The following is a 17,687-nucleotide window of genomic DNA, read 5'->3' as shown; positions in this document are numbered from 1 at the left end:
GCACACGGCACCGACGGCGACGGTGGTACAAGGCAAAATTAGTGTCGATGATGTGAATTCATCCACGAAGCGAAAACGAAGCCCTACAGCTTGCTCACGAGAAGAGATATTTTTGGGTGATAGTACCTTCGGACCTAAAGACATCCATGCCTCTGCGACGACGGCAGCTGCAGAATATGTCGAACCCTCCCGTGGCGTTCGCGCCAGCCAAGGTCCAGGTCCGGATGTAAATCTGCACTTCCGCGATCTAGATCGGCTCAGCCCTGCGGCTGCCAACCCGACACGAATTTCTCACCCGCCACTACTCCAACACGGAGAAGATGACACGAGCGCCGGGGGAAGTGGGCCGTCCGGGGAAGAGTTCGGTTCCTTTAGTTCAAATATCCAGGAGGCGTTGGATCGATTGGATTTTGAAGATCATCTGGATCTTGTCACTGGAAGTAATGTCGGTGTTGATACCAAGCAGATTGGGGTGAGGTGGATGGATGCTTGGATGGACGAACAAGGGCAGAGGGAGAAGAAATTGAGTAAATTTACTGTGGGGTTTCTTGAGAGGGTATTGTGCGGGTATTGGAAATTGGAGCTAGGTTCTCGGGGTGAGAATGCGACAGGACGAAGCTGTGCGGAGACGCTACCTCCGTTTATACACCAAGCTCAGGTGAGGCAAGATAGTGCAGATGTTGTGCAGGCTTTGACAACTAGCAGAGAACTTGTCAAAATGTGGCAGGATTGTCAAGAACCTGAAGTTCGACAGCATATCCTATTGAGTGTGAGAGGGGAAATGGATGGGCTTATACGAGAGGTGAGTCTTGCTATTTCAAGTATGTGTTGTTGTCCTGATTATTAATAAGGTACAGTATCCTAGACTTGACTCCATTCGTCTCCTAGTCTCATTCCAATCTTTCCTTGTTTACATCCTGATGGTACATCTCTCTCCACCCCTAGGCGCTCCTTCCTCTCTCGTTTCCGGTGATACGGTACTTCAGCTTCAAGAATTCGCGAGTCATGTAAGTAGCGCCGGTCTCTTCTCTCAGGCAGAACTCCAGCATAAGCGTCCGAAATGGGAATCCTGGATCATTGCGGAAGCCAAGAGAAGGACAATCTATGTTACCTACCTTTTCAACAATCTATATCAAGCTCAGCATGGTATGCCAATCTTCTTGGCAGAGGAGCTTTCGGGTATGCTTCTTCCAGCAACGAAAAAATTGTGGGAAGCGCAAAAGAGGGAGGAGTGGGAAAGGGAGTATGAAAAGCACTTGGAGAAGTGGCCAAATGGATATCTGAAGATCTCGGAACTTTGGTCCATGGAAGGTATTCCTGAAGAGGAGAAACAGTGGAGAAAGAAGAAGGTAGAAATGTGGCTTGAGGATGTAGATGACTTTGGGATGATGCTATTCGCGACATGTGCCCATATACATGGTTGTTGACCACAAATCCAAAGATATTGTCGCCATAGCACACCTTAGAGAGGCTTCTGTAAGCGAAAGTATAGTTGCGTTCCACGACTATCAAGGTATGCTTTTATCCACCCCGTCTATTATCTAAGAGAACATCTTGCGCGATGTTGTTTCAAATTCTTATTTCTCTCGCACCAACTTCTCTTCCCTTTCTCTCTCCTCTCGCTTTCTTCTCCATCCTACACCCCACTTCATTTGAACAAATACCAATACAAGGCCCAGGGCCATTACACCAACCCAAAGCGTTAAAGCCCATCCCGTTCCGATGGCCTTGATAATGGGCAAGATCGCTGCAGTCCCTCCTGCGCCCATCAGACATCTTGCCATGTTTAAGGCCGCCGTGGCACTTGCACTCCGTCCATGGAAGACGTCCACCAGGAAGGTTGTGACAACACTTTGGGTCGAGGTAGCTGCCCATCCAAGAAAGAATGTGCAGATGATGGGCACCGAGACATGCACTTTCTGATTAAGCGTCCAGCCAAACACAAGTGTAGATGCAATCTGCATTCCGCTCCATATCCATACCGTTCTCAAGCGCGCTTTCTCCAACGGAAAATCTTCGTCCGGGCCATTGTATGCCGTCTTAACTTTTATATAATCTAGATCCATAAACTTCCCCGTCAAGATTGTCCCGATGATACATCCCGCCCCGTTTGCGATGAATGTCAAACCGATCTGAGTAGATGAGAGACCGTACGAGGATTCGAAGAGCGTGGATATGGCAGTGATAGTCATTTGCCAGACGGTATAGTATAGCGAGATGAAAAGAATGATGCAAGTTACTTCGCCGCCGCCGACGAGTTTAAGGGGAGTCCAGAAGTCGAGAGTGACTTTCTTGTCGGCCTCTTTTCCTTGTTGCGAGATTGCGACTCCGCCCTCAACGTCCTTCTTTTTGGCCTGCTGCCATCTAGAACACCCACCAATCGGCCTCAGGGTGTACCATCGCCCGCCATACCTCAACCCAGTCAATGTTTCCGGCAAGAATACACTAACCGCAACCAACACGCCCCCGCCGAAGATCACCAGCGCCCAAAACACACTCCTCCATCCTAACGCCTCGGCCAACCCGCCACCCAAAACCGGTCCCGCTGCCAGCGGCACGAGCAATCCGGCTTGGAAAATTCCCATCCACCCCCCTCTTTCTTCTCGGCTGGTAACATCCCCCACAACCCCCGCTCCAAGCGCAACCGTACTTGCGGAACCGGTAGACTGCACCGCCCGGAGTATCAACAATTGGTAGTATGTTTTGCTCTCCGCGAGCCCGGTGCAGGCACCCACGTAGATGGTGAGGGTAAGCAGGTAGATGATGCGGCGGCCGTAGGAGTCAGAGAGTGCACCCCAGAGAGTGGGGGAGAGAGACTGGAAGACCATATACGTTGTTACAGTCAGGTTTATGAGTGTTGGGGAGATGGAGAAGTCGGCGGATAGGGTAGGGAGGATGGAGAAGTAGATGTTTGAGGATATGGAGGAGAGGGAGGCCGCGAGGGTTACGAGGGAGATTGTTATGACTTTTTGGAGTTGAGTGTATGAGGGTTTGGAAGAAGTGGGTGTCGTAAGTGGAAGATTGGCCTGTGGCGGAAGATATTCGTGAGATTGGGGCAGTGAGGTACTGTTTGAGGAAGATTGGGAGGGAAAACCGAGCGCTGAGGCTGGCTGGGCGGTTCCTTCCTGAGGGCCCATATTCATGATAGAGAGGACCTAACGTGAAGTCTCTGAGATGATGTCTGGCTAGCATATATATATCTACCCAACCCTCTATGCGCCTCCAGAAACGATGCGCATCACCGAGATGCAAGAGTGGAAATTTTCTACAAATGGTTTAGCGCTGATGAGCTTGTGCGGGAATGTTCCTGTTCTGGCAATAGCGTTTCGCTGGGGTGGCGTCTGCACGGGGATGAGAGATCGAAGAGAGGCGTCAGGTTGCCTTGTTCAGAATAATCTTGGCCCCGATGTGAATTCGGATGCCGCTTTTCTGCCATGAAGCTGCATTTGTCAACATCCTTCCTCTTAACGCGCCATCATGATTGAAGTTCTTGTTATCGGTATCGCCTTGTGTACGAGCACTGGCCCAGGGCTCGTCTGGCTTACCCCACACCGCCCAGGCCCACTAGCCCTATCCGAGATGCCGGCGCAGAGCATGTTTCGTGTATCTGATCGAGCATCGTTCAGCGGTCAACGAAGTAAGGGTCGCGGCGGAAAGGGATGCAGCAGGAAGGGCTCGATGGTGTTTCTGGTCGCTCTGGCGTGGAGCATTGCTGTTAGCGCTGTCGAGCTCGGGTTTCTTTCGACACACCTGGCGGGAGATGGAACTCGGCGCTGATCAGTCCGTAACTCTGCCTTACTTGAAACCCGCGGCCGCTGTCTCCAAATGCAACCGTCGCACTGTGTTGTGCCATGCCAAGCGCGCGGGCAGAGAGTCGTTCTAGGCCGTAGAATTGAGAGACTGAATGTTGGCGGCTGCTCAGTTGAGCCTATTTCGCTGCCTCGCACTGTCGCTGTCTCATCCAACTCTTCCCTTTCGAACCCCTTTCTGGCCTCTTCATTCTTAAGCAAGTTAACTGCTACTGGTTAAAATGCTTGATCCTCGTAGCGTTGCCGCACGCATCGTTAGCATTACTCTTCCCTCCCTACATGGTACACGTCTTCTTTATGTCACCTTAACAAGATCGTCCATGCCCCACGGGATATTAAGGGCCCTGAAGACGATTTCCCATTAGCCCAAATGGCACTTGAATCACTTCAAGCTATAAAGGATCTCGAGTGGGAGGTCTCTAGTGAAAAATATCGCCAATTGGTTAAAGACAGCGATTGGGAATTATGTAAGAGCGTGTGGCATGTTCTAGGACGACTTACACTGCTATAGCGAGACAGGGGAGATGTTGGCTTCTTCAAGGAGCACTAGATCAAGGCTATATATCTAAGCAACTTCAAAGCTGCAAAGCCACTTTCAATTCAGCAGTTAGCATGGCCACTCTGTATGCATATATAACCATGTCCTAAGAGAATGACGATGATGCTAACTGTTATTATATAAGGACAACTCTATCCGCCATACCTATATCGCTGAGGAGATAAGGCAGACAATTTCAGTCACAGAGGCAGAGATTTCCCAAACTATCACGTCAACGGACACACAGCTGGCTGAAGTGGAGACCGCCTTGGGTGAGATTTGCCTTACCGACTCTACCCATGAACGGAGTCAAAATGAAAAGGAGGCAAAGAATGCGGTCAAGCAAATTGAAGAAGAACGGGCGGCGCTTGTTCCCGGAAATTGCTCGAGGAACTACTGTCAAAGGCACACGAGGATGCTATAGCGAGGGTGGGGAGAGAGGAGCAACAGGAGGAGGGATGAGATGGCAAGGGCGAGCAAGAACAGAATGAGCAGACTGAAGATAAATTCCCTCCCGAAGTTGTAGCTTGGGTTCGGGTGGAGACGAAGTATAACTAGAAACACCGCACTAGAGAGTTAGACTCCAACTTCGACTTCGGCGAGGAAAGAGACCAGAAGGAGAAGAAGAAAACTGAAGACAAAGAGGTGGATGATGTTATAGCTCGCGTCATGGCAGAGCCTGACATCGTCAGGAAATACGGCAATCCCGACTCGAATTCCGGCGAAGAAAACGCGAATGAGCCTCCAACCTCGACACAGGACGACACAAACTCCAATAAAGCCCCATCAACAATACTAGAGCCGCAAGATCAAGACGAAGAAAACAGCCTCCACCTCCCCTCTGCATCATAAACCCTCCCAAAAGACGACCTAGACAAAACCCAAGCCCTCGAAGACACCCTCGTTGCCCTTTTCGCCTCGCTCTCCAACCCCTCCCCCTCCACAAACTCCCTCACCTCCCCTCAACACCTTCCTTCCCACCCTCCTTTAGGCCACCCAAAATCACAAAATCCAACATCCAACAGTACTCCGACAAAGACATCGAAACGTGGTGTATAATTTGTAATGACGATGCGACTTTGAAGTGCCTGGGTTGTGATGGGGATTTGTACTGTAGGAATTGTTGGATGGAGGGGCATAGAGGCAAAGTGTGGGGTTTGAGGGGAGGAGACATAGGGCTGTGGTGTTTAACAAGGGGAGGGAGGCTCTGGTGGTGGTGGGGAGGAGGAGGAGGAGGGAAGGAGAGGAAAGTTGCGCTTGGAGCGGGCTGATAGCGCTAGAGGAGAAGATAGAGACATGATATCATGTGCTTCTATAGGAGTGGGTTTTGCGACTGATCCCGAGTTCTATAGATACTCGCGATCGATCCTGTTCCGAAGCCACCCATCTCTACGTACACCACCTATATATATGCTGACAGAACCAATATTTTCCACATTGGACCGTAAGGCAGAGAAAGCAAGCTTAGCATTAACTTGTACCCATTTGTTCTCGCACATTTACTTAGCTCTGAGATAAATGTAAGCGTAGGTAGAGTCTAGGTTGTTTTGAAAAACTATGAACAGGGAAAAGAAGTACACAACGACAGGTAACAGATAAGCAATTCATACCTAATTTACTTCATTACCTATGTTGCGCTGATTCCATCTGCAGCAAAAACTCTTTCCAAAGCCCACTCTCCCTCGCTGTCTTCCCCGTGTTCCATGCCTCATCATTCTCCAACTGCTTCATCCACTCGCGCTCCATTTGTCTCCGCTTCTCGCCCCCTTCCTCATTCCACTCATCAATTGTTTTCCGCAACTGCATATTTATCTCTTCCTTGTTGTCTTCCAAGGCCCTCTCCCGTTCCTCAAAAACAACTCTTAATTCATCAGGCAAGATACAAAACCGGTTTCCCATCCTCCAATCTTTGATATGCGACTCTGTTGCATGTACTGTCCACTCCCCAGCTTTCTCAAAGTACGCGTCACACTCAGAGTATGGGCAGGAGAAGGACTTGTGTTTCTCGTTATCGAAATGATGCCGGTCTAGGGCTTCAAGACTAAGGGCCCAGAGACTGTGTTGTTGTAGTAAGACTCTTTCACCCTTATGCTTGAGCATTTCGAATCTACCAACCGGTCCGTGGAAATGCTTCATTGGCATGAGGATCGTCTTGTGACGCCAACCTGTTCCAATCTTTGTCCATATATCGCCTGCTGAGCGTCGATATAGCGACCGTTGCCATTTTGTCATGGACGGGACTGAAGTGCTGGTGTCAATGGTAGGGTTTTCCTCCTCGACGATGAAAGCAAAGGCTTCGATCTCGAGAGGACAAGATTGTATAAGAATTTGTAGTGCTTGCGGGACAGGCTCAGTCCCATTTCTCCACGGTGGAGATACCCAGTTCTGATTGATGACTACCCTCTTTGCATTTGGAAACCGCTTCTCTAAACTCTTCCAAAATCTTGTTATTAGCTCCTGTCGGACTTCCATGACCCCATCGTGCAGTGGGCATATCTCATCTTCCCGTCCATGGTGGTACTCGATTTCCACATTTTGTACGTGCGATAGAAAAGGTAAATCGCAGCCTGTATAGCCAGAGTGACCCCCGTTCAGGAGCCAGTACGCATCAACAAGGAAATACGCATCTGGATTCGTCCAATAGAGCTTGGATGCTTCAATGCGGAGGTTCGATGACACGCGCATGAGCTGGAAGAGGGTGCAAGCGGAGCAAAACGAGAGAATACGGAGCTGAAGCTCGACTGGAAGTGTGCTGAATTGCGGCATCGAGGAGATTTGGCCAGGGAAGCAGGTTGAAGCGGTGCTAGGCTGGACATAGGAGTGAAAGGGAATGCGTTCCTCCCCTTTCATCGTCATGTGAAGGCCCCAGTTTAATTCTTCTGTCCAGGGCGGGAAGCGCAGTGTAGCGAGTAAATTGCAGACGTATTCTGGAAACATTTTGGTGTAATTGAATAGGTTGAGTGATGTGAGAATGGTAGGGTACCAGCGGGAGAAAAACCTCAACAAATCAACGAAAAACCGGAGAGGAGCGCCGGGTTATTAAAGTCCTGTGATGGAATAGGAGGTGTTCACGCATGGTGTTCTTCTGTGCCTCATGCGGCCATTTTTGTGTGATCGCCTGCATAAGCGCCCAGGCGTATCTTTTGTCCGGTCAGAGACGCCATGCCTTAGAACACCGTTCTCATTCCTGTCACGAAACCGCATTGATGTAGGATATCCTTCTGCTTGTTAAATATTTATAGCAGACTTGTATTCTGTAGTTAAAACACGTGTGGGAAGGCTTGCGTAGTCCTAGTCAACTCCATCAAGCCAAATCTAAATCGCCCTCGCCAAGCACCGTCAGACTACACCATCATCTACTCCAAAACTTTTACTGTTTATCGTCATTTGTGTGACCACACTCAAACCTATACTCAAACTTTCGGAAAATTTTTAATGGGAGCTTTAGGTCTGGCACGATCTAGTCAACTGGGACCACGCGGGCGTTCTCACAAGTATTACCTAGGCATAACCACAAGATACAACTCTCCACTACTGGGTGCTCAGCTGGCAGAAGGAATTGGGCCTCCGAAAATCGAACGAGTTGTGCCTCGCGGAGCAAAAGGCAGACTTGGACGCAAGGTACAAGACCGCAAACTATGGTGGGGGAAGCTATTATGACACAACAGTGAACGGGGCGAGGGCGCAAACATCGGGATCGATCCTATATCCATTCTGCCACCTATTCAGAGATGATCCTTAGCCTGTGGGTTCCACATCGTAGGCATACTTGGGTGTCAAGTTATGACAAGGTCAGACGGTTGCACTCCTGCGCGGCCAAAGGACCGGTAACCATTGGACCATAACCTCTCACCGTAGACATGCCATCTATTCTCGATCAAAGCATTACTTGTTCGCAATTTAGGTGGACGTGTCTACAGCGTCCTGGTCGCGATATATAAGAAAGAGCTTTTGCAGTCATGTTAGGCCAGTCAACACTGGATATCGAGCTTATTCTTTCTTTTGCTCTTCATGTATCCACCATAGAAGGAGTAAGTGGGGGTATTCGTTCCGATTATCTTGGAACAGGCTACAACTTTTATAATATCCTCTTTCTCCAAGACATGGGAGGTGATCGATATCAACGTGTAGGTGTGGGGACAGTCTTTGATAAGGACATTTTCGTACGACCTGCATTCTACGGGATTTATCTATGGTAAGAGACGTGAGAATATAACTATACTACTCTCTAGAATTCATTTCTTTGTATATTTTTATGCTACTTACGCTTTGCAATAGCTGGTTATTGATTAGGTAGGTGACCATCAGCGAATTTCTAGAGCTAAATGTTTCTCTACTTTACGATATTTCGCGTCAGAATTCTCTATAATTATGTAGATATTAATGTACACTATAGGCAAGTTACTTACACACCTAAGTTGCTTACTTTTTGTTACGGTCCCTGAGTGGACCATAAGCGAGTGTCGGACGACTACTGGATTGAACGACAATTAGTAGTGGAACTTCTTCTTAGCTGCACAACAGGAGTGACAACCTAGATGCTACCGGAACGGAGATAATGGCTTGGCAGATGCATGCGCCAAGGAAAGTGCATGCAAACCTGATGTATATAATCTTGATCTTAACTATTGCTTAAAGGTTGTAATTAACGTTTAGTCTTTTCTTTACATAGACTAAGTAGTATTAGTAGTTTTAAATAACACTATACTATTATATATCTTGCGCATATATATACTCTAATTGTTATCTTTCTTGAGATTGTTTCCCCTGCTTCTTATACAGCAACTAGCGGCAAACTATAGCTAGCTAATCCTCTGCATCCTACGTAGATAGTACCCTAGACTGTACGCCTGTGTTCCTATCTACCCTCCTCCTCTCTACTAATCCCCTTATTCTTCTGGCTCGCATACTAAACGAGTATAAACTTGTTACGGTCTATGGTTGGACGGTAGACCACCCCTAAGAAATGCCCTACTATTTGAACGATCAAGGGTGGAGTCCCTGGGTTGTCCCGCCACGAAACGAGTCACGTGACCCTACAGACGAAGAACGGCCCGCCCAGGCGGACCAGGACATAAGCGAATGCATCCTCTAATAGGAAGAAGGTAAGGGATCGCAGGTGCTTGCAGACCTGTACTGCGACCACTTGCGATCACTTGCGATCACTTGTGATCACCTAACACTACTATAGGTATATAGTTAGGCTAAGAAACTACCTAGAGAAGGCGTAATTAATGTTTAGTTTATTCTTTACATAGACTAAGTAGCATTATTACTTTTTAATAAGTGTAATACTAGTTATATATTTAACACTATATATACCTCTAATCTTGTCCTTACAGACTGTAAACTCTAAGGCGCCTTATACTACTATTATAAGTAGTAAACTATAATACAGCCTTAACTCTCTAAAACCTTACTTACTTTAAATAGACTATACACTTGTGTTACTATAAGTCTTTAACTTTAATACCTTTTTTTTTTTTTACCTAGCCTAAGTACTTGCCTAGCTAAGAAGCCTTAATAAGTAAAAATTATAACATTAATTACTACCTTTTTTAAGATAAAGTATAATTCTTTAACATTGCTTTTTAAAAACTTATTTATAGAAGGCGTAGCTTTTTAAAAAAGTATAAACTTTCTAACTAATTTTAAAATTAAAGCTTAGAGAGTAAATAGTAAACTTATAAATTAAACTAAGCTTTTTACACTATAAGTTAAATAAATAAATAAGCACTTTAGTAAAAAAGTCTCTTTGCCTAGCTCTTCTAAAGCTCTTTACTAGAAACTTAAAAGACTTTAAACTTTTTTTTACTTACTACTAGCTCTATATAAACTATAATTCTAGAGCTTTTAAAAAAGATAAAGAAATAACCTAGTAGATACGCCTTTACCTAGACAGTTTCTTTATAGTATAGTTCTAGCTAGGGTTGCCACTTTATAGTAATTACTCTTTTAAAAATAGTAATTACTATGTTTTTAAAAACGTTATTATTACTTAATTACATAAGCTATAATTCTAAAAATTAATATATAGATGCTAAGTAAACTAGTCTATAAATCTATAAATTTAAATTCTAAAAATTATCTTTAATACATTTATAATAAATAAAAAAGAGAGAAAAAAAGGAGAGAAAAATAGTAATTACTATTACTATTACTATTTCTGCCTTTTTTCTCTTTTTTTCTTTATTACTAGGGATACAAATTTATATAGTAGAATCTAATCTTATAGATCTATACTTTAGTATACCTAGTATCTAAGTTTAGGTTTTTAGAATATTAGCTAATGTAATTAAGCTGTTATAGACTTTTTAAAAAAAATAGTAATTACTATCTTAGAATAGTAATTAGTTAAATTACTATAAAATTTTTATAAAAAGCTTTTTTATAGTTATAGTTATACTTAAACTTTACTTTAAGCTTTAAGTAACACTTAATAAACATATTAAGCTAGTTTATGCTAATATAGCCTATATTATGCTTAGCGTGCAAAGAATTAGCTATATTAGCTATAGCTGCTAGCTAGAGGGGAAATCCTTGCGTATTTAGCTTAAGTATGTGCTAAATAATTACCTGCTTTTTATTATTATCTAGCTTTTATAAGTTAGCTATATAATTAGCTTAGAAAGGTTATCTAGCGTGTTAGTTACTTATTATTTTTTAAAAGACTTTATAGATAGCTGTAGTGTGTTGCTTAAAAAGTGTTATGTCTTATTTAAAAGCCTAAAGTATAAGCTGCATCTAATATTTTTTTAACATGTTTAAGTAGTGTTGTTAGGAATGCATTAGTGTAAAAAGAGTAGTGTAGTAGGGTCTTAGTAAAAGTAAGTAACTTAGGTGTGTAAGCAACTTGCCTGTGAAGTACGTTATATATTATAAGATATATAAATAGTATTATAGCTTTTTAAAAAGCTAAAATGCTACTTAGTTTATATAAAAAATAAACTAAATATTAAACACACCTTTTAAAAGTTGTTTAAGGTTAGAACTATATATATGTCTAATAGTGCTAAGAACGTGTTAGTTAAGTCTAGATAAGCTTGCCTAGCGTAACTTGTCTAGCTTGTTTAACTTGTTCCTATTCCTTAGCTTACCTTTCTACTAGACAATGCATTCTTCTGTAGCCATAGGCAGCTGTGCTGCCTCCGCGTCTTCCGGTTGGTCCATAAACGAGCTCTGCCCCAGCCTAGCTAGATTGTAGAGTACTTCGGGTGGAGTTACGTCGGTCCAACTATAGACTGTAACACCCTCTTCTTAAAGCTTGTCCTAAGACCTAGAGAAAAATAAGTAGTGTTAAATTTTATATATAAAAGTAGCATAACTAGCGTTATTAAAAACTTAGTAAAAAAAAAAAAGTACATAGTTAGCTATAAAGCTAGAAGGATTTAAATTAAACACTAGCTAAGTAGTAGAAGCTTGTACTAGCTATAGGCAGACCTGCGGTGGTAACTGTACAGGTTACACCTAGGCAATACCTATCTCTAGTAACTAAACTTTAGAAAACTTTAGTAAAAAAAAACTATATTAAAAAAAAGCGTAACTAAGTGCTTTAAAATGCTATTACTAGTGTTATCTGTATATAAAAAGCTTAAAGGGAGTTGCTATTTGCTAGAAGCATTGCTATGCTAGTAGTTAGGTGCAAGCGTGAGTGACAGATCCCTAAGCTGTACGCGTGTTTCCCTAGCTCTCTAACATACTATATTAGGCAGAGAGCTATTGCATAGATAGCAGGACGCTAGGCGTACTTAGCTTGTACAGCATGTGATTAGTAAGCGCACAGAGCTAGTGCGCAACAGAGCTAGACAGCCTTACAGAAGTAAGGTTAAATTTAACACTAAAAGCTTTTCTAGCTAAAGGTTAATTATTAAAAAAGATAAAAAAAATAGATAATAATATAAAAATTATAAGTAAAATTGTAACAGCAGAGGCAAGACAATAGGTTCGAATGCGGTAGGAATCCACTTAGAGGCATATGGGAGTGCGTGGGGACTCTAAACCTAGGAATGCCATTAACACCTATAGGCCTTGTACAAAAGAATATTAGAAAACTACTAAGCTAGCTACAGAGGCGAGGTGCAACTAAATACATAAGGGAATAAGAGTAACAGCAGAGGTTAGAGCTAGGTTAGGGTTAGAGCTAATACAGGGGCCTTCTAGAGGTTCTAGGTGTTACAATCCTTGCTTCGTGGAAGCACTCGGGTCTTATGCTGTTCCTAGGGGAGAAGTAGGACGGATAGTAGGGGCCAACTAGTAGGGTGTACAGTCCTACGTACAGGCTAATAGGCTTATTAGAGTAGGATAGGGTGACTAGATTATAGTTTACCCTTAATACAGCAGTAAAAAGGCTAGGTTAAACAGTCCTATTAGACAAAGTTAAAGGTATATATAGTGTAAGATATATAAATAGTATTACAGCTTTTTAAAAAGCTAAATGCTACTTAGTCTATATAAAAAATAAACTAAACATTAAACACACCTTCTAAAGGTTGTTTAATATAGAAATTATATACATGTGCTAGGAATGCTAAGGGGAGCAGAAAGAGTTTTTAGAGTCTGCTAAGGCAAGCTCTTAAAGCTCTCTTAAGCTCTCTTTAATTTATAGCCTGTCCTCCTATTAGACAGCACATTCCTCTATTACTGTAGACAGCTATGCTGCCTTTATGTCCTCTAACTAGTTTATAAGCAAGCCCTATCCTAATCTAGCTAGATTGTGGAGCACTGCTAGTAGAGTTACGCTAGTCTAACTATAGACTATAACACGCTGCCCTTTCTTCCTAGCAGCGTCCTTGCTGCTCTACTTACACAACTGCGTTAGCAAGAGTTTATTTATAAAGTAGGCGCCTACTTACTAGAAAGTATTCTTAATATTTTTTTTTTAAACTAAATAGCTTAACGTACCTAACAGGTTGGCCGGCCACACGGGTTGGCCGGCTACTTTTGCCAAGCCCCCACTAAACTCTACCTATTGTCACGATTGTGCACGAGTAAGGTTATAGAGCTTCACAGAGGTCTAGTTCAATTACTACGTGAGGTATTATAGTAGGTACAAGACGTTGTGTAAGGAACAGGAAAGTTTAGGAGGAAATTAGCAATTAAATACTTAGCTTAAAAGTCTAAGCGCTTTAGGTATAAATTAAGCCTATTTTAAGTTTAGTTAGTGTTAAGGCAGTTTATACTTAAGTTTATGTCTATGTTATGTTGTGTTTATGTTAGACATGCACTAATAATACTCTAGTACGCGTCTAATACAGTTATGTCTAGGATCTAAGAAGGATACTGTAACAGTACCCCCCCCCTTATTAGGAAGAGAATCCTTTACATTAGTAGTTCTAGCATTAGGTTGTCTTTATTAAAGTACAGGTTTAGTTTAGATAAGTATTAAGTGTAGAATTAAGTTACTGTAGAGTTCTCTTATAAGGCTTTTACAGGTTCCTATAACAGTTTGTTGTATTTAGTCTATTTTATAAAGTATTTATAGATATGTTTCTTTTTATTAAACTAGATTTATTTAATGTCTTCTATAACATATTCTAGTTTATTATTTATAATAATAGGTTTAGGTAGCAGGTTTAGCTATCTAGGTAGATAGTTAGATTTAGAGGCTGCTTAGCGCAGCAATAATACATAGAACACAGGGTGTATCTTTATGCTGTTAGGTAGAATTAATTAGTAAGTGTGTAATAAAACTATATAAGCTACTATAAAGGGGCTAAAGTTCTTTTAATTAAGTTTCTTTAATTATTAGTTTATTTAGATATTTCTAGTGTCTAGCTAGACCTTCTTGCTAGCTGCATACGCAGGGGTAGGGGTTTAGAATTAGTTTGTGTACTCTTGTTAAAAAGCTTAAGCCTATGTAAGCTTTTTATAAACATATTTAAATATGTTTTAGATTTTGTTAATAAGTCTATTTACATTTATTACTTATATAGATTAATAAGTTAGTTAGAAAGTATTTATAAGTAGTTTAAATTTTATTTAGGGGTAGTATTTATAGTTTGCTAAGAACAGGGATACTTATGTTAATTTAAATATTATGTTATTAGCTTTAAACTGTGCTATAGCTAACTATTTTACCTAGTTATCCTACTAGTAGTTTATGTACACTTATAGGACTTGTTTTATTACAGCGTTTATGTTCTTAGTCTAGCTGTTAGTCTCTAGGTAAAAAGCTGTAGATAAGTAAAGAATAATTTAGAGCTATTTATAGAGTTTGTCCTAGAAAGCTAAGACAAACTATGTACCTCTGTCTAATATAATTATGTTAGGTAGGCTATAGTAAACCTATACATATTAGTAGAATAACTAGGCTATATTAGAGGCAGTTATAGAGGAACATAGTATTAAGTGTTAATACTTAGTTAAGTAATTAACAACTACTATAATATTTATGTACTTTTTAAATAAGAGTAGGTTTATAATAAAATTAATTAATATGTCTTTTTAAGCTTATTTAAAGATTAGAAGTAGTTTAAGTAGGCTATTATACCTTTTTTAAAAGGCTTTTACTTTACAGCAAGTATAGCAACATAATACGTATTAGCGTACAGTATAGAACATGCAGGGCTAGTAGTACTCTCTCTGTAGTAGGTCAAAAGTCTTTCCTCTGCCTAGGTGTCCTCTAGTAGGCAAGTTATGTATAATTTAAAGTAGTTTAATTCTTAGTTTGTTAAAATTAGAGATTATAAGTTAGTTATAGTAATATAGCTTACTATTTTAGTTTTTATAGTTAGCTAGTGTTACCTTCTTTAACTAACTAGCGCTGTTTTAGAGTAGGTCTAAAGTTTCTTAAATAAATTTATTATTTAAATACTTATTAGTAATAATTTAATTAATTATTTAATTTATTTTATTTAAGTTAAAGTCTAAAAATAGCTTAAGTTAAAGTAAAGTTTAGTGTTAAGCCTTTTACACTTCTTTCTAAGCAGGGACGTCTTAGAATTGCCTTATAAGGGCATCTAGTTTCTCTCTGTTTTAACTAAAATAATAAGTAATCTTAAAATTAAAATAAAACAGGTATTTAGACTAATAGGCTTGTTAGTAGCTAAGTTATTTTATAGTTACAAAGTACTATAAGTTCTTATAGTTAAATAGGACCTGTATTAGATGCGCTGCACTTTCTAGTTTAGGTTACTATTATTTAAAGTAGTGTACTATAGTAAGTAATTTCTTGTTATAGATTTTATAATTGCCTTCTACAGGACTTATTCTTTTTAAGAAGTATGTAATAGGCCTAATAGTCCTATTTAGCTTAGTCTAGAAGAGAACTCCTGCTACTACGTAGTCTAAGGCATTAGCTTCTATAAGTATTAGTAGTTTAAAGTTAAAGTAGTAAAGTATTAGGGCTTTAGTAAAGGCTTTCTTTAGCTAGTTAAAAAACTATTAGTAATTTAAGTTAAAGTTAAATTAAACCTTTTTTTTAGTAAGTGTAATTATAAGGCTTACTAGCTATAAAAAGTTGTTAATAAATTATTAGTAAAAGTTAGTAAATTTTATAAAGGCTTAAATATTCTTTATATTCTTTAGGTATTGCTAATTTAGCACAGTCTAAACCTTAATAGGGTCTATTTAGATGCTATCTATAGAGATTACATATTCTAAATATGTAACCTTTAATTAGTAGAACTTGCATTTATCTATGTTAAGTTGCAGACCTGCTTCTTTTATAGCCTTTAGCACTAAGCGTACATGCTGTTTGTGCTCTAAAAGGCTATTACTGTAGATTAGAATATTGTTAATATACATAGTGCAGAACACGTCTAAGTAGGGTTAGAGCAAGTTATTTATAAAATGTTAAAAAGTACTAGGCGCGTTAGCTAAGCTAAAGGGCATTACTAAGTACTTAAATAGTTTATATTAGGTCTAAAATGCTGTTAGCTACTTATTACTCTTTACTATTTTTAGCTTATTAAAGGTAGTAATAATATCTAACTTTATAAAATACTTTACTTTACTTAGTTAGCTTAGAGTTTCCTATAAAAAAGAAATTAAGTATTAGTTTTTAATAGTAACAGTGTTTAGTCCTTAGTAGTTAACGCAGAATTAGAGCCTACCTTTAGGTTTCTTTATAAATAGTATAAGTAACACTACTAGTAAAAAGCTAGCTTAAATAAACTTTTTTTTAGGTTCTTATTAAGGTATTTTTAGAGCACTTTTAATTTATTTAGTAATATTTTATATAGTAGCCTATAACTAGGTTGTTTACTAGGCTTAAGAGTTATCTAGTAATTATATAAATATTATATTAGAAGCTTATTAGACTTATCTTAAAAAAAAACATGCAATAAGTTATAGTAGTCTTAAGAGACTATTATTCTTAGGTTAGTGTGTTTTTAAAAAGCTAAAGCTTAGTCTATATTAAAAATTATAACTGTGTAGATTTTATAATCTAGTTATTAAGCTAGGGTTATAAATAGAGCAGGTTCTATGTAGTAGATGTCTATTTGCTGTTTAAGTCCTAGTTTATGTCTAAATTAAGTAAGTAGAAGTTTTTTAAAGGCTTCTTTTTTTTTAAGTTTAAGCAGTTGTTAAATTATTTTACATAGCTTATTTTAGTAAGAGGCCTAGCTTATTAGCCTTACTTAGGTAGTTCTTTTCTAGGTTATTAGAGAGTAAGTCTAGAAACCTTCTATATTAAGTGCTATTTAAGTGTTGTTTAGGTGTAAGCATAAGCATACATCTTAGTATTAGAAAAAGTTAAAGTTTAGAACTTACTCTTAGTAATTAAAGGCAACTTTATGCTAATACAGCTATAGTTATTTTAGAATTAGGTTATAATGTTCTGTGTTTATTACATAGAGCTTAATCTGCTCCTTATAGTGTTAGTAGGTAATTATAATAGTTGTAGTATAGAAGATAAAACCTTTTTTAAGTTATTTTCTATTAAATCTAGTTAGGTAAATTATTTAGGTAAGTAGTGTTAATTAGAGATTTAGTTTATGTGCTAGTTCTCTGTTAATGTAACTTATGCTGTTTACTTCTAAGTTAATAAGAGCCTATATTAAGGCTAATATAGTTCCTTATTATAAATATATAGAAATATTAACTTAGTACTTCTAGTTATTAGTAGAGGACTTAGCCTATAAGTTAGCAGAGATCTAGTGTTAAATTAGTCCTAGGGGGCAACTTAGCCCTAGGACAAGCCTTTTTGTAGGCTCCTACTGCTATAGCTGCAGCTATGTTAAGAGTAGTAAAAAGGATTAAGGCTTAAATACAAGTTAAAGCCCTTATAAAAATAAAATTAAAATAGTAAAGATCTTTAATAAGTGCTAGTAGCGCTACTTACATAGACTTAAGAAAGAGAAATAAAGTAGTTTTAGAAAATATAACTATGCTTACTA

The 17,687-nt window shown here is 39.7% G+C and overlaps 4 protein-coding genes across 4 annotated transcripts; 2 read left to right on the top strand and 2 right to left on the bottom strand.

The window, feature by feature from the left end:
- Positions 1 to 451: 451 nt before the first annotated feature.
- BDR25DRAFT_210044 (uncharacterized protein) lies at positions 452 to 1,427 on the top strand (the record flags this gene model as incomplete). Its single annotated transcript, XM_033684628.1, has 2 exons — positions 452 to 802; positions 858 to 1,427. Coding segments are annotated over 2 exons (921 nt in total), but the record flags the coding sequence as incomplete, so codon positions are not given.
- A 150-nt stretch (positions 1,428 to 1,577) lies between these two features.
- Positions 1,578 to 3,853, bottom strand: BDR25DRAFT_331195 (MFS general substrate transporter; the record flags this gene model as incomplete). The annotated part of the gene is made up of 2 exons (XM_033692611.1): positions 1,578 to 3,121; positions 3,841 to 3,853. The coding sequence occupies 2 exons, from the start codon at positions 3,851 to 3,853 to the stop codon at positions 1,578 to 1,580; spliced, it is 1,557 nt and encodes a 518-aa protein (XP_033553209.1).
- A 531-nt stretch (positions 3,854 to 4,384) lies between these two features.
- On the bottom strand, positions 4,385 to 7,404 carry BDR25DRAFT_390940 (uncharacterized protein; the record flags this gene model as incomplete). The annotated part of the gene is made up of 11 exons (XM_033698123.1): positions 5,975 to 7,404; positions 5,766 to 5,837; positions 5,682 to 5,702; positions 5,520 to 5,623; positions 5,344 to 5,458; positions 5,182 to 5,298; positions 4,936 to 5,142; positions 4,759 to 4,873; positions 4,593 to 4,714; positions 4,496 to 4,520; positions 4,385 to 4,453 (listed from the first exon to the last, which is right to left on the bottom strand). The coding sequence occupies exons 1-11, from the start codon at positions 7,282 to 7,284 to the stop codon at positions 4,385 to 4,387; spliced, it is 2,277 nt and encodes a 758-aa protein (XP_033553208.1). The 5' UTR covers positions 7,285 to 7,404.
- Positions 7,405 to 7,421: 17 nt separating this feature from the next.
- BDR25DRAFT_349484 (uncharacterized protein) lies at positions 7,422 to 8,906 on the top strand (the record flags this gene model as incomplete). The annotated part of the gene is made up of 10 exons (XM_033694557.1): positions 7,422 to 7,492; positions 7,519 to 7,555; positions 7,627 to 7,841; positions 7,894 to 7,988; positions 8,029 to 8,174; positions 8,206 to 8,274; positions 8,319 to 8,542; positions 8,656 to 8,699; positions 8,794 to 8,843; positions 8,886 to 8,906. The coding sequence occupies 10 exons, from the start codon at positions 7,422 to 7,424 to the stop codon at positions 8,904 to 8,906; spliced, it is 972 nt and encodes a 323-aa protein (XP_033553207.1).
- Between the last annotated feature and the right edge of the window lie 8,781 nt (positions 8,907 to 17,687).

The sequence above is a fragment of the Lindgomyces ingoldianus genome (genome assembly GCF_010093535.1).
Source record: "Lindgomyces ingoldianus strain ATCC 200398 unplaced genomic scaffold BDR25scaffold_3, whole genome shotgun sequence".
Taxonomy (NCBI): Eukaryota; Fungi; Ascomycota; class Dothideomycetes; order Pleosporales; family Lindgomycetaceae; genus Lindgomyces; species Lindgomyces ingoldianus.
The sequence above is the reverse complement of the archived record's forward strand: the minus strand, read 5'-3'. Positions and strand labels throughout refer to the sequence as shown.